The sequence below is a fragment of the Rhinolophus sinicus genome, chromosome 3, assembly GCF_057876585.1.
Source record: "Rhinolophus sinicus isolate RSI-liver-muscle chromosome 3, RSI-T2T, whole genome shotgun sequence".
NCBI lineage: Eukaryota > Metazoa > Chordata > Mammalia > Chiroptera > Rhinolophidae > Rhinolophus > Rhinolophus sinicus.
In genome coordinates this window covers 51379724-51397003 of record NC_142503.1, presented here as the reverse complement: position 1 = coordinate 51397003, position 17280 = coordinate 51379724, and the positions used below count along the sequence as shown (strand labels likewise).

At 38.0% G+C, this 17280-nt stretch overlaps 1 protein-coding gene across 3 annotated transcripts in view; it reads right to left on the bottom strand.

Annotated features, from left to right (window-relative positions):
- The window catches only part of CMYA5 (cardiomyopathy associated 5), a 92900-nt gene that overhangs the window by 8934 nt on the left and 66686 nt on the right, over positions 1 to 17280 (bottom strand). For all 3 annotated transcript variants that reach the window (XR_016020647.1, XM_074328794.2, XM_019728192.3), the window contains 2 exons: positions 16466 to 16613; positions 435 to 568 (listed from right to left, as the gene is read on the bottom strand). Coding sequence is in view for 2 of the 3 variants with exons in the window: in XM_074328794.2 (XP_074184895.2) it covers positions 435 to 568; positions 16466 to 16613 (282 nt within the window). In the remaining variant the exon portion in view is untranslated. The remainder of the gene's footprint in view (positions 1 to 434; positions 569 to 16465; positions 16614 to 17280) is intronic.

Sequence of the window (17280 nt, the reverse complement as noted above, 5' to 3'; positions counted from 1 at the left end):
TTGTTCATAGAGTTCACAATGCAATAAAATAAGAATATCCCCATCCCACACACATTCAAAACATACCCACGAATTCTGAGGCAAACAAGAATCATCTGGGGAGATTAAAAACACATGTCAGAGCCCATCTTCGGAGCAATTAGATCAGAATCTCCAGGAGTGGGGCTTGGGCATCAGTGTATTTTAGACACCCTGACAGACTGCTAATGGGTAGCCAACCTCTCAACCTCTAGAGGTTCTCAACTTCTAAACCAGAAAAAAATAAAAGAAACATTTGACCCTTGACCATTCTTAGGTCCTCATGCCAAAAATCTAGCCCTGCCAGCAGGTTGGGGCCTTTAAGAAGTTGCTCTCTAGGATGTCTTCTCTGGTTGGTGGAAGGGAAGGAATGGGAATGCTTAGAAATATTTTGCTGTGTACAAAGGAGAAAGTACCTCTGGTGGAAATGAGGGCAGCTTCACTTTGTTCGCTTGTCCCAAAAGCGTTGATGGCTCTCACATAGAAAAAGTAATTATCATTGGGCTGGAGGTTGACCTTCAGCTGGAGTCCTTTAATTCCAGAGAAAGATCTAAATATAAAGGGAAAATAATAATTTTAAATATAATACCACTGCTAAACGACTCATCATATTTCAATCCTATAGTGAATTATGAATGAAAAAGGGGCCACATACTAAACCTGACAAGCTCAGGTGAAGCCAGCATGGCCGGCCTTACAAACTCAAGAGACCAAAATTAACTACATAGGATGGTCTGAACATAAAAATTCCTAACTAAAAGCAGGTCATGGCAGGTAGTCACATCCTGGGCCTATAGCTTCCTTGACAAAGGTCAATCTTTACCTTAAGTGAGTCTGTCTATTGTCTTTTTGCATCTAAGATAACAGACCCTAGGAATGTCAGAGTAATCCCTTTTTCTGGACCCCTCAGGGCACAACCCACCCCACCAGAGCCTAAGGCCACAGAACCCCTCATTGTTATCTTGTTCCCCAAACACCATCTCTATGTGCTGTAAAATGTCCATTATTCACTCTCATGTACTCACAAATATAAAAGAAGTCTGTGATTCTCCCTCTGTTTTACTTTTTATCCACCCCAGAGATTTATCTCTGCTTTGCTTTACCCCACCCCCTTAATCTACCACCAATGAATATCATGTAACCCTCCTTACATCTCCTTTGATTCTGATGTATAAAGTAAGCTGCAAAACTGCCATTCTCTGGAGAATTTTTTTAATCCATTGAAATTTTGCTTCCTGGCAATTGTCATCAGTTTGGCTCAAATATATTCATGAAAATTCTCTACGGGTTTGGATGTTTCTTATGTTGACAGAATGAACATCTTTTGTTAAACAAATAACTATCTTCCCCCCTCTTTTAATGACCACCAGAGTTTGCAAGCAAGATTCTACAAGACAGTCATTGTTCACTAAGATTACTTTATTAAATCATTTCTATCTTTGTCAACTTTTGTCCAATATATATGATTTCTAAAACATCCTTTATAAAACCAGACAAACTTTAGTTTTAAAAATTCAGAAAACAGACTACCAGTTAATGAATCTCCAAGAATATGTTATTTTCTGTATCAATTTTTGGCTCAGAGGGCACTTTTGGATTAAGATTACGTTAAATCAATCTACAATACAAAGGACCCTAATTATCTTATTACCACATCTGGAATTGTGGAAAACTTAAGGTGAGTGATGATTTTGTACACGGCCACCATGTTAAAGTTATAAAAGCTGAAGATCTCTAAAGGAGACAATATTTTTTTAAGACAAGCTTAATCCTGGCAAGAAAAGAGAATTCTAATTGCCAAATAAAATCCCCCAAACTGCAATTCCTAAATCTCCCATTTATATCAAAAGAGAGTGATGGTAGTGGTATTTAACTGGCAGCAGGCTTGGCAAGCACACTGTAACAGCCCAACCGTTTAAACACTAATGGACTTGCTGGATTTGAAGATGGAGCTCTCCAAAGTTGCCAACGAACTAGAATTGTTTTGTGCCTTTTTTTCTCTTTGCTTTAATCTGCTTGATATCATGGCATAGAGCATTATACAAATAAAGCACACAAGTGCTCTTCCTTTGGCCTCCATTTGGAGAAGCTTTAGAGAGAGTAACAAGTTAGGCTCCTTGCTAATGAGAGAATTCCTAACTGGACTGCTCAGGAGCCAGTGTCCCGTTCCTGAGAGATGTGCGTGAATAATAGTCAATGGAAACAATAGCACAATAGCCTTCACGCGCATGCTCAGAATAGGTGTTTTTTCGTTTTGTTTTAATAATTGTTTGCTTTGGTTTTGTATTTCTTTCTGTTTGTTTTGTTTTTAATGAATGTACCACAAAAGCTTTAAAATCAAATAGTAGCCACTGCTCATCCACAGATATTTTTTCCCCAGGTTATTTGTACTTCTGTTGACTAATTTTACTTCTAAGTACCTTAGAGAATGACGTGAAGAACCAGGAAAAGGAATAAGTATCATTGACTCAGAAAACAAACGAATTTAGAAGTTTTTAAAAGCATAAAATCTGTACAGAGTAACAATCTCCCCCCCATTTCTAAAAGTACAAAAACTCCCAGTGTGTTTCTCAGAGGAAAGGTGGGGATAGAAGGAGAGGGGAGCAGCCTGGGTCTATTTGTATATCTGCTATTCAGTGCCTGTCGCCAGAAAGGTCAGTGTAAACTCCTCGTATGTTATTGGTTGTTATTTCAGAATCTACCACCTGACCAGGACCTCAGAGAGTACTATCTTTAGATGTGCTGAGAATGGATGGATGTAACTGAGCCACATGTCCGCAGACAACTAATTATGCTTCAGTTAATTAATGAAAAATATGTCCTATGATTGAGAATATATATCCTGATTAATATCTAGAATATTATTCTGGGGTAGACGTATTGCTTATTTTATTTGAATTGATGACTTAAGAGACATTTTAAATGTACATTAATTATAATAATATTATAATTAAAATATTTAATTGCTCGCTTTTCATAGCTCAGTCCCTGTCTCTGGGGGAGGGGGAAGTGGCAGGGATAAGTGAGGAAATTTCATCTCTACAAACTGGAGGGAACATACTGACTTCATTTTGTAGCAACCAGGTTGTTAAATGCCAAGGACGCTGTTTTTTTGGGGGTAAGTCTTTGCTCTTAAATTTTATGAAGTCTGTCAAGGAAGAAATTCCATACTATAGTCAACTGCATGCTATATTTTACCACTCAATTAAAAAATAAAGGTTTACAAGGTCCTGAAGCCAAATTATCGGATCAGATCCTGCTTTCAGTACCTGAACAGGTCATGAAGACTTGACAAATAAATACGCACAATGCCCTCACTGAATCTGTGAAATAAAGTACCAGTACGAAAATGAAAGTAAGATAAAATGTGGTAGTGTCTTATTGTTGATAAGTTGTCATCTGATGCTCAAGCACCAAGACACAGCAAAGCAGCTCAGATATAAATGGTTCATTTCCACGACTATTTATTCTGTCTGACCTCACTTAAATGTCACAAAAGTCCTCAGGTCAGCTCTCCCTACTTTTCAACCAAATGAAAATTTCAAAAATTTTGGAATTTGAAACCTGAAAAGTGGCACCCTTCCATAGATTATAATTTTTCACTTCAAAAAACAAAAACTTGAATCCACATGACTTACAGTAAGCTTTGCAGTTTGCAGTAGAATTCAAATTCACAGAATATACACACTGAGGTAAGTGATTAGACAGCAAATGAAACACAAGTGGTTGGTGCTGAGGTAAGAAGCGACTTTAGCCTTATCAATAATATAACTGATCAATGTTAGAAGTCTAGAATCAATAATAAAATTCAAAAGATCATAAGAAATATTAATCCAACAGTCTCAATTTGGATAACAAGCATGGAATTTTCACTAAAAGTGCCACAGTACAGTGGAAAGAGGTGATTTTATATGTGCCGTTTGCAGGAAAGCGAGGGCAGGGAAGCATCTAAAAACCCTGACGCATCAGCCAGTTGGCTGACTGCTGGTGGAACGTAAGCATATCACGGAGTACTAACATGGAGCTCTGTGCTCAGCAGATTTTCAAAGGACTCTCACCCTGCTCATCGCTGCACTTTTAGGACAAAGGACATTTGTTAAACTCCAATGCTGTAAAGCAGAGAGGAACAATGTAAAGGAGACCCACTGTCTCCTCAGAAGTCTGAAGTGTCACCATATGAATGAGACTGGTCTCTTCAGTTTTTTTCAGAGGGCAAATGAGAGGAAGCAACTAGGAGGCTGACATCTATCCAATATAATGAAGACCTTTCTAGCTTGAGCCCTTTCAACTAACGATGGACAATTGGGCAAGAATCATTTTATATGGGAATTGAAAAGTATCTTTATGAAGTAAAAAACCATTAGGGGCCTAATGCTTAATGGGAAAATACTAAAAGCATTCATATTAAGTCAGAGAGACAGACATGAGGTTAAAAAAAAATGGGAGGTAGGAGGTAAAGTTGTTACTATTTGCAGACGATATAACTGTTATCTAGAAAACAAGAAAATCAACGGAAAAACTCTTACATAGTAAGAAAATTCAGTAAGATGGCTAGGAGTAAAACTAATATAAGAAATCAAAAGCTTTCGTATACAAATAACAACAAAGATAAAACAAAAGAATGACCTTATTTAAATAGTGGCACCATGAAAGACCCCAAATAGCCAAACCAACCTTGTGAAAGAAGATATCACACTCCCTGATTTCAAACTATACAACAAAGCTATCGTACTCAAAACAGTATGGTACTGGCACAAAAGCAGACACATAAATCAATGGAACAGAATAGAAAGCCCAGAAATAAACCCACACTTTTATTGTCAATTAATCTACAAGGAAGGAAGCAAGAATACAATGGGGAAAAGACAGTCTTTTCAGTACATGGTGTTGGGAAAACTGGGCAGATACATGCAAAACAAAATGAAACTGGACCACTTTCTTACAGCATGTACAAAAATAAACTCAAAATGGATTAAAGACTTAAATGTAAGACCTGTAACCATAAAACTCCTAGAAGAAAACATAGGCAGCAAACTCTAAGACATTAGTCTTAGTGATATTTTATTTTTTGGATATATCTCCTTGGTCAAGGGCAACAAAAGCAAAAATAAGCAAATGTGTTTATATTAAACTGGAAAGGTTTTCCATAGCAAAGGAATCCATCAACAGAACGAAAAGACAACCTACTGAATGGGAGAAGATATTTGCAAATGATATATCTGATAAGGGGTTAATATCCAAAATATATGAAGAACTCATAAAAGTCAACATTAAAAAATCCAATTAAAAAATGGGCAGAGGACCTGAATAGACATTTCTCCAAAGAAGACATCCAGATGGCCAATAGACACATAAAAAGATGCTCAGCATCACTAATCATCAGGGAGATGCAAATCAAAACCTCAATGAGCTATCACCTCACACCTGTCAGAATGGCTATTATCAACAAGACAAATAGTAACAAGTGTTGGAGAGGCTGAGGAGAAAAGGGAAACCTCATGCACTATTCGTGGGATTATAAACTGATACAGCCACTATGAAAGATAGTATGGCATTTCCTCAAAAAATTAAACATAGAACTAACTTAACCCAACAATTCCACTTCTGGGTATTTATCCAAAGAAAACAAAAACAGTAATTCAAAACAATATATGCACCCCTATGTTCATTGCAGCGTTATTTACAATAGCCAAGATATGGAAGCAATCTAGGTGTCCATTGACAGATGAATGGATAAAGAAGATGTGGTATACATACATAATGGAATATTACTTCGCCATAAAAAGAATGAAATCTTGCTATTTGCAACAATGTGGATGGACCTAGAGGGTATTATGCTAAGTGAAATAAGTCAGACAGAAAAAGACAAATATCATATGATTTCACTTATATGTGGAAACTAAAAGCAAAATAAAACAGATGAACAAACAAAACAGAAATAGACTCACAGATACAGAGAACAAATTATGTAAAATGGTTGTTAGGGGGATGGAAGACTGGGTGAAAAAGGTGAAGAGGATGAAGAGGTACAAACTTCCAGTTATAAAATAAATAATGATGTAATATACAACATAAGGAAGATATATTGTCAATAATATTGTATTAACTTTGTACAGTAATAGACGGTTACTAGATTTATCATGGTGATCACTTCATAAGGTATATAAATGTTGAATCATTATTCTGTATACTTGAAACTAATATAATACTGTATGTCAACTATACCTTAATAAAAAAAGAATAGTAGCAACTATAACACAAATGCATAAGATTTATATGAAGAACAATTTTAAAGATGGTACTTAGAGAGAAAACACAGAAAATATTTGCATAAAGGGGAAGGCATATCAGTTCCTGGATAGGAAAATGCAACATCACAAAAATTTCAATTCTCCCTAAGTTAACCTACCAATTTAACATGATCTCTAAAAATACCAAATTGCCAGAGGCGGGAAGGTGCTAGATATAGAGCCACAATCGGATTCTAAAGATTATATAAAATATCAACTAGCAAAAAGAAAAAAGAAAAAAAGGCAGGAAGAGGCAACCTACCCAATCAGAAATTCTAAATTACAAAGCTATAATATAATAATGAAAACTGCATAGTGCTGGTGCATAAATGGATGAATCGATGGAACGGGTTATAAGGCTCAAGAACAGAGTCAAACACATGGGTATATAATAAGGGAAGCATTTCAAGTCAGAAGGGAAAATTCTGACGTGATGGAATAGCTGACTAGCCATACTAAAAAAGTAAAGTTGGATTCCCTATTTCACATTCTCTGCTGAAATAAATTCCAGATTACAAAAGATCTAGTTTTTTAAAAGGATACAACAAAAAACATGAGAGAATATAAATAATGTACATGGAGAGAGAGAAGGGATTTTAAAATGTATGTTTAAGATTTTAGTTAAAAAACTAAAATCTATTTTTAAAAAGAGAATGATAAATTAACGTTAAAAATATACATGGAAAAATATCTGCAATTCTTATCATAGATGAGGGCTAATGTTCTTTAAAAAACAAAGAGCTTCTACAAATCAATAAGATAAAATACTATAATCCAACAGGAAAAAAATAGGTAAAGGTAATGAACAGTTCATAGAAAAGGAAGTACATGGCTCCAAAATATATGAAAAAAACGTTCAACCTAATAGAAATACACAATTAACTATAATAAGATACTATTTTCTACCAATCAAATTGCCAATGGCCAGAAGTTTTCTCACATCCCATTTAGGCAAGGGTATGAAGAACCAAACACGCTCATGTACTGCTAGCTGAAGTGTAAACAACCTTTATGGAGACAGTATGATAATAGCTATCAAAATTCAAAATGTACATACCTTTTAACCAGTCATTCTACTTTTAGAAATTTATCCCACAGATACACTTGGACACATTTGAAAGGATATATGCACAAGGTGTTTTTCTGCAGTATTGTTTGTGATAGCAAGAGAATGAAAACTTAAATGTCTCTCAATTGGTCAAATAAGTTCAATTATTTTCTTAAAACAGAATACAATGGAATTGTTTTTGCAAATGAGGCAGTTCCATGTGTACTGACATTGGACACCAACCAAGAAATATTTTTAAACAAGAAAAGCAAAGTGGTAGAAATATATATAGTATGCTACCATGTGTCGAAAACATATAGATGCTTGCATATGCATAGACTATTTTAAAGGATAAGTATGAATCAGGCAACAGTATTTGCCTCTGGAGAGGGGAATTGAGTCGGTGAAGTATAGGTTGAAAGGAGACTTAATTATCACTGTATTCCCTTTTGTATCATGTAAATTTATACCATATGTAGACATTATCTACCCAAAATTAATTAAATGTTTTACTTTTAGAGCTAATTACAAGCTCAAGAGTTCAGGAGTTGATTGAACGTGTTTTGCAGACTGCACATTAGTTTGAACTTCATAAAGTAGCTTCTCTAAAAATTTGATAATTCAACAATTTGTGTGGAATGGAAGGAAGGAATGTGCCTGGGCTTAATGTAAACCGAGGGACTAGTAAATGGCTGTCTTCTGTACTGCCATGTCTAACACCTGGATTTAAGCATGTTTTCTCCCAGAGGAGGGGTGTGGCATGTGTACAAACAATATGGAGGAATCCAGTGCCATGACTCCTGAGCAGCCTATGGATGGTGTTTCACTGCAGTATAAAACAGATGGTTAAGAGTAATTGTTTTTTAAAAAGACAGTGGGCTCTTCCTGGCAGTCCTGTTGCAGCACCAACAGTCAGCCTGTTCTGCTCAATATCATGGAATGTAAACTGTGAACAGAGCACACTGCTGGGTCCTATGGGGACTAGCTAGTGTAGGAGGGTTTCCCAAACCTGCCTGGGCATATTAGACCTTCTGAATCAAAATCTCTTAAGAGAGGCCTGTGAATCTAAACTTTAACAAACATCCCAGTTGATTTCTATGATCAGTTAGGTTTGGGAAACGATCATAGGAAGTGTGAGGTAAGAAGATGTGGGAGGGAGAAACAGGAAAAAGAAGAGAAATCCATGAGAACACAAAGCAACATTAAACACAAGAACAACCAACTAAATAGTTCTAGCTGTCAGAAGTCATTTATAAAAACTTTAACTGTAAATATGCAACTTTTTGTTTAAGATGGAAAAATTTGGTTAAATCAGAATTAAGAAGAAAATTCTTTATATATTGATTTTCCTATTTTAAAAACCTTGGCACATGAAAAGATTCGAAAAGGACTATTTTTCTTTTGATAAATGAGGATATTATGAGATCTGACAATTAAGTTCGCAAACTCACCCTAGAAAAAGTGCTACATACCTCAATGCTGAATATCACTATGGTCACCTTCAACGTACTCCCCTTGGGAAACTATGTACCAATGCCAGCGCCTAGTCCACCCTTCAAAGCAATTTTCGAACTCTTTTCCTGGAATGGCCATCAGAGCTGTCATCGTATTACCCTTGATATTCTGAATATCATCAAAATGTCTTCCTTTCAATATTTCCTTTATCTTCAGGTAAAGAAAGAAGTCACTGGGGGCCAGATCAGGTGAATAGGAAGGGTGTTCCAATACAGTTATTTATTTACTGGCTAAAAACTCCTTCACAGACAGTGCTGTGTGAGCTGGTGCATTGTCGTGATGCAAGAGCCATGAATTGTTGGCAAAAAGTTCAGGTCGTTTTCGCCTAACTTTCTCACGTAGCCTTTTCAGCACTTCCAAATAGTAAACTTGGTTAACTGTCCAGTTGGTACAAATTCATAATAAATAATCCCTCTGATATCGAAAAAGGTTAGCAACATCGTTTTGACTCTTGATTTGGACTCATGGAACTTTTTTGGTTGTGGAGAATTGGCTGACTTCCTTTGTGCACTTTGATGCTTTGTTTCAGGGTCGTATTGTTACACCCATGTTTCATCACCAGTGATAACATGGCCTAAAATGTGGTGTTGCCTCTCCAAAAGGTCTTGGCAAACTTCGACTTTCCTTTGCTTTTGTTCATCGGTGAGCTTCGGGACCATTTATGCACACACCTTTCTCATGCCAAGATTTTCAGTTAAGATTTTCCTAACTGTTTCTCAATGTTTACTTGATCTTCTATGCTTCTCAGAGTCAGCCAACTATTTGGATGCACAATTTGACAAATTTTTGCAGTTCTACTTGTTATTGTCTGCCCTGACCTCTCTTCATCAGTGATGTGTTCTCTCCCCTCAGAAAAACGTTTAATCCATTTGTACACTGCCGTTTTCTTCATGGTATTATCCCCATGAACTTGGACTAACACGTCCCTGGTTTCACTTCTACTCTTGCCAAGTTTAACAGGAAATTTGTTTGTTCGTTGCTCTAATTCAAGCTCAGATATTCTCGTGACAGCATATGAAAAAATGCAACAACAATGAATGCCACTCAGCAAGACACCGCCACACATCGACACAAACACAGCTGTGAGACCTTGATATACCAAGGTTGCGAAACCTTACTGAGCTGTTGGTATAGTGCTGCCAATGTAAGCGCATGGTGGCAAGTTTGCAAACTTAATTGTCAGAACGCGTATGAGACTCAGTGTTAACTAAACATCACTATTAGTTCATAATAGTGTAGAAACATAACATGAGGGATGAATGTGACCAAACATGAGATTCAGGCTTTCCTGTACTTAGAATCTCACAAAATCAAAGTGAGCCACAGATTCCAGCAGAAGGATCCTGGGTTTTTGTTTTCTCTATAGTTACCCTCCAAAGCCTGAATGATGCCATTTATATTTCAGACAGAGAATCCCAGGAGTCTAGTAACATTCATTCCTCTGGAACCTCTAATCTCTCCTTTACCACTCCAATGCCACATATGTGGACAATTACTTGAGGTCCCATAGAAATGCCTGCATGGAATAGTGATTTAACATTATGCTTTCAGATCCCACTTAAAAAATGGTTACATAGGGAATGTTTTTTTCTTCTTTTGTAAAACTGCTTTTAAAGACAATCACTATTATCTTGTTCAATAGCCCTTATATAAAGATCTACATGAGAAATTCATCTTAGAGCTGACTGAATGTCAGGAAATATAATTGTCTCTCTTAGTGAAATGTTGTGCTTTCTTTTTAAAAGAGATGAGTTATGTAATCTCTTTCTTTCTCCCTCTTGCTCTCTCCCCCTCTCTCCTGTTTTCACCTTAGCTGCCAGGAAGTTCAGATTTAAATTTTATGTTCCATTGAAGTTCAGATTTAAATTTTATGTTCCATTGAGGTACTGTTCTTAACCTGTGGTTTCTGATACAACTTCCTAACCCCTACATTACCTGGCTCTTGTTCTTACAGAGTTGTTTTTAATGGTTCTATTATGTCTGGGTCTTTCGTTGTGAGCAACTTGAATAATTTTGGAAATTGACAGAACATAAGTTAGAAGTGATGAAACAGGTTGGGTTTCCACTGACTGGGGTTTTACTCTACAACCAGGAGGTATATAGGATTTTAAATGATCAAAGTTAAATGAGATTCATTGGGGGAGAAAGATTTAGGAAAAACCGAAAGCCAAGAATGTTGGAGGAGTAGGGATCACCTTTACATTACTCGCTCTCCCAAGGGCTCCTCACAGAGAGGGATATTATAACCTGGGTCAGGAAAGCAATACTATATAAAGATTGGCTAGTACCTCATAATTACTTAATGAATTTTGGTCCAATCATGTTCAGTGACCTTCTTGTCACCCTGTGAAGCCAGCACGGGCAGGAATGACTGTCTTCTTCACCCACATGTTGCGGAAAAGGTCAAATCATATAAATACTGTGTGCTAACCAATTGCACCACTGGATGCAATATACAGGCGATGTATATAATTTTATTAACCAATGTCACTCAATACATTTAATTTTAAAAAATTTTTAAAGAAAAAAAATAAAGGTCAAATCACTTGCTTTTGACCGTTGGTCAGTCATCACCTATCCAGCTAAAAGCTTAGTAAAAAGTTAAAAAAAAAAGCTGGGATTTTTCATCTCTGTTCTGGCACAAAGTTCACTAGGAAACTCACCCTTATTTGCCCTTATTGTACAGATGGAGTGGCAGGTGTCCCCAGCTGGAACACCCCATTATGACAGACAATTCTGTTCTTCCCCTGTCACGTGTGGCCCCAAAAGCTGGAAGCAGGAGGAATGTGAGCTCGCAGGTCCTGAGCTCGCAGGTCCAGCACCCAGAGCCCAATAACCTCTAGCCCGTGCCCTTCAAGGGTCTCCCTGTTCACAGCTCAGTCAAGGCTGAGGTGCAGGAAGTTCATTATCAGCTACTTTTGTGGCATATTGAGTCTCACAGATTTGTCATTCAGTACACAGTTTCTCTCTGTACAGCCCACACAGCTAATCCCTGTACTATATTTCTCTCAGTTTTCCCTCCTCCACCCACAGTTCTGCTGACTTCTCTCCACACAGGAGAGACAGAACAGCTGAAGAAACAGCCGAGCGGTGGAAAATTTTTTAAAGTGTTTTGAGCTCACCCAACCTGAGGAGAGCATTCAAAGAAAAACAGGAAAGGGTGAGTAGGAGCTCCCTCAGCCCCCGCACACAAGCCAGGGATTGTCACTCCCGCCCACCCCCAATCCCAACAGGGGCTGACTGCTGGGTCTGAGCCACCGTGCCCACACACAAAAATATGCAAATGTGTCTTCTGTGAGGATTATGGAATGGAGGCAATTCTTGGCTATTTCAGATACCAAGTCATGGAACTTGGGGGTACAGTAGGCTCATTCCATTCAAACACCCACCATAAGACTTCAACCAGCACCTTTGGTCTTAAACCAAATATTTGGAATATCTGGAGGCCATCATACTGGGAGAATGAATGCAGTTCTTAAAATGGGTGTGCTTCTGTTCCGGCAACCGAAATTAGACTCCCTAATCTAAAGAGTAATCAATGCCTCTGTGTATGTGTTTTCCTATTACTCATCCTTTTCTTCCTCATTTCCTTTCCTTTCAACTTCCTTCCTACACTGGACCAGAGCTTTTAAGGCTATCTGTCTTTTCAGGGGTTGGGTGTGAGAAAGAGATGTGAAGTCATTTAGTTCTTAGTTCTCTTTAGTTCTCTCTCTCTGCTTTGCTAGAGAGTCCAGCTAGTTAGATGACCTGAAGTTGGCAAGGGCAAAAGGAGATCGGCTAATCCCATCATTCATCCACTTATTCATTCACTAAACAGATATTTGTTGATTATCTACACAGATAAGGTCCCCATCCTCACCCAGCCAAATTGAGCCACATCAAAAAGAAGTAATCTTTGATCTCCCTCACTGCCCTGAAGTGGCCTCTGGACCCATTTTTGGGTCTGGTTTAGCATGGGTTTTTGCATAAAACCCAGAACCTATGTAGGGGCTATGGAACTAATGGATAAACAAGATTATAATGGAACTAATGGATAAACAAGATTCACTATCAGTGATCCTTAAAAAGGTTTCCAGCCTACAGATTAGACTAGTCCTAGTTCATTAATTATCCAAGCACTAAAATTAACTTGTCACCATTCTTATTTACTTTGTTAGCACAGTTTATTTTTTCCCCATTTTAAATAAGAGATTAGCCTGAAAGCTGGCCTAACTTATCTTGTTGGTATATTATGTGTTCGATGCTAACTGATATTTACCCATTCAGGTAACACATATTTAGTGAGTAGCTACAATATACCTGACCGTGTCCCAGGCACTGAGGCTGCCACTGTACAGAATGACCCCTTCATGGAGCCAACAAGTGAGTGGGATCAGACAACCCTTGGCTTGATGTTCTTTCCAAGACACAAAATAACTTCAATTATGCACTGCCAGGCAGGAAACCTAAGTGAAGAAAGTGGTTCTAAGAGAATGGAAAAGTAGGAATTGTCTGCATTGGTTGACTAGAGGTGATCGAGTTTTGAGGTTCTTTGTCTGTCGATTCCATTGTCTGAGTAGCTGACTACAGCTGACATTTTAGAGATTGAACAATATAGATTACAGTTAATGTTTCGTAGAGTTTTGAACCATCTGATACTAAAAGGCAAGTTTTAAATTGGTTGTAAGAACTGATGATCAAAAGACCTAAGATGCATGGCCACTCCAGAAGAGCAGAATTTTCCTTCCCTCCTGAACTCCTAAATTGGAGAACCAAAAGAAATACAAATGAGTTTTGCAGCCCTGAGCCTCTGAGATTAAGGATGAATTATTTCACAGTCTGTTGATGCCAACCTGGGATATAAGGCATTGAGGCTTCTCCATTGATAAGGGTTAACTCTGATGGTCTGTCAGCAATAGGCTTAGCAAATGGGCAGTTAGTGATCTTCAGTCAACAAAAGTTTGCTTTCTTCAAAAATTATCTGTTTTCAGGCCAGTAGGGATCCAGAGCCTGGAGTGTCATCCTTGGGCTGTGGATTGGACATACCATTCCACCTTTTGGCACTGAGGGGTCTTTTAGCACCTAATTGGAAGACAGCTTCATCTCCCACACAGCTCCAAACTATCAACAAGGCTCTGCATGTGGAATTCCCCTTCATTTCTAATCTTGCTGGACTATATCCATTCAAAAGCGGATGCTTGTATTGTTTCATAACTACTATAAACTTCTGCTTATCCAGCCACTCAGATGCTCTCCTTTAACAGGAAAAATAAAAATGACCCTACTGGCAAAGTCTCAAATAGAATAAACGAATGACAAGTCATGTTTTAATAAACTCAACTTTTGTCTTAGTGAACTTGGTGGATGGCCACTGCTCCCCTACAAACGGAAATGTCATTTGTTTCTTTGGCTTTGAGAGAAGGATTTATGTGGAATGCATTGTTCATTGTTGGTATCAAATCAACCATTGTTTTTGTCTTGAGGGCCCTCAGAATGATCAGAGAAAGGAAAAACATTAATCAAAGGGGTTTTGAATGGTATTGCCTTCTCTTTTTACATCTATGTTTTCCACGTGACAAAGGAAACTAAAAATACACAACAGCTCCCCATTGTCAGGTTGCTGAAGTATGCTAACTAAGTCTGCATAAGGACCCAAGTTTTAGAATGAGTGGAAAGAATAAGATAGATCTGAGCTTGAATCCTGACTCTCAACTCTCACTCCATCATTTGACACCTTGGCCAAATTATTTAAACCTCCCTGAGTCTCATTTAATGGAGCTCACTTCCTTCTAGGATTGTTGAGGGGATTGAATGAGATTTAGTACAGTTCCCAGCATGTTGAAGGCCCTCAATGGATGCACCTTCACCTTCCACCCCCCTTTCCCTTTTCCCTGTAGCCACATTTATGAGATGACATCACATTGTCCTTAGTGACATCGCTCTAGGTCTCAGAGTTTCCAGATTTCTGCTGATTTAAGAATCCAACTGTGCTGATATTATCTATACAGATGCCAGCTGGGGACTGATGCCATATCAAGGATGAGTCATGCCAGAGCACTCCTTAAGTGCCTGATCTTGCCTCGGAGAGAACTGGTTTTTCCTCACTGATGACAGAGAATGAGGGAGAGATAGCCTTGGGAGAAAAGGTCTGGGACTCCCCTAAGTGACATTAAACGGGGGTTAGTAGCTTGGACTTTGAAATCTAACAAAACAGAGTTTGAATCCAGATTGCCACCAACTAGCTGAGTAGCCTCTCAAAGCATCTGTTTTCTGTCAGAGTTCTTGTGAAGACTAAATAAGGCAATGTACATACACAAAGCATTTAGGACATTGACTTGGCACATAGTAAATGCTCAATAAAAGTCAGTTATAATCCCTCTGTTTGTGTCTCTGTCTCTGTCTCCTCCACTCTCCCTCCCTGTTTCCTCTCTCTTTCTCTCCTCTTCCCTCCTCTGTCCTGGCCTGGGTTCACCTCTCAACCATTTGCTGAGCATGGAAGCTTGACTTCCAGTAATTGGGAGGTAAACTGAGATGTTGTTTCTTGTACATTTACTAGGTTCTCAGTTCTGCTGAAATGCCTACATCCCACCCATACACACCCCACTCAACATTAATTTATCCTTTGATCATTATTTTGTGAAGCCTATCTTCACATACTTGAAAGAAACTATAATTATTGCTCAGTCATATGAAACCTCACATCATAACTAAATACAAAGTTGTTGATTGATCATGAAGGTCAGAGCTTAATAATATACTTTATTAAAAAGCTGTCTAATTTGACACCATTATTTCTAAGTTCCATATCCTACCGAAATAGTTTATCTCAGTAAATTTGGTTTAAAAAAGCTAAAAATGTCTCTATCAAAATATGAATATTAATAATAATGGTGTGAATTTTCATCATGGAACATGAAGCTGCCCTACTGCCATGTAGTGGAGGTTAAGAAAACACCACCTCAGTAAGTGTATTAACATTTACCAAATGCCCATTGGATGCGCAGGCCTTTGTTGATAAATTTTCACTTCATAATTTTACTGAGAAAGCTTTACATTTCTTTTTTCCTGCAAAAATCTCTAGAGTCTTCATACTCTTAGAGAGGCAGGTATGTCTCTGTGATGATATATATGTAATTAGCTCCTTTATATTAGCAATACATTATCACAGAGACATTCAAATTTACATTTTACATTACACATTACAAAAATGTGTTTACATTGTACACAAGGTCACTATTAATTTCCTGAGTTAGGTGGTACCTATCCTGATATAACTACTGAAAATTGCATAAAATATACATAAATCCTGTGTAATGACTCAAGTTAAATATACCTCAAAGCATGTTCCATCGCATTAAAATTCAAATATATTTTTCTTACAAGGGAGTTATTATTCTTCATTGTAGCATGTGCTTTATTACAAACTTGGAATTCACTGATGAATAATGATGGGATTGCAAATCAAGACAACTTAATTAGCTCAGCAGGATTTTAGGAAGCTTTTCTCCCTCTGTGAGCAGAAGCTCAGAGATTAGTTTAGGGACCTAGGCTGGGTTCCTGGCACCCCAGGCTCTCTATGGAGAGGTGGGACCTCCCCATGGAAAGGTATCCTTACCTGAGGCCCTCGCCTTCTGGAGAGCGCTGTTTGCAGTACTCCAGAGTGTAGGTCTCAGTGGCCTCCATGTTGGCAGGCTGCCATCGGATGGTGGCCGTATTCCAACACACGGTACAGTCCTCAGCACGGATCACGGGGGTGGAGGGTGCTGTGGAGAGAGAACCAAGTCAGTTATGGACGAATCCATGCCAGTTCTGCTTCCCTGGTTCCTTGGGAAGACTGCTTAAACATGACTTTATTTTTATTTTTGATTAAAAAACACATTCTGGGTTAAAAACCCAAAAAGTATAAAAATTTATATAGTGAAAATCTCCCTCCCACCCCTGCCTTCCAAATTGCCCAGTTTTCACCCATCCTCAGCATCCAACATTAGCTTCCTCTAAATCCTCCTTGAGTTTCCTTATACATATACAAGCAAATAAAAATAGATTCTTGTCCCCCTCCCTTTACACAAAAGTTAGCCATGATCTTGACTTCCCAAAGTGCTCAATGAATATTTGTTATAAAAGGCAAGAAGAAAACATGAAACGGTGGGGGTAAGTCATTTCTTCCCCTAAGGTAGTTATACTTATCTTAAAGGCCAACCAGGCTGATGCTATACCGACTTCAGCTCCGTGAGAAGACTCTATCATGGGAATGCATTCCCAGCTAACACCATCACGGAAAAACCTTTTGGGGTTTTTCACATGATGAAACCTAAGCTTCTTACCTTAGCAAATGTGAACTCTATACACTAGACTTTCATATCCTTCCTCTCTTTGTTCATAAGTCAAAGAAACAATGCCAAATTTCTTTTTGTGTCTCGCACACTCTAG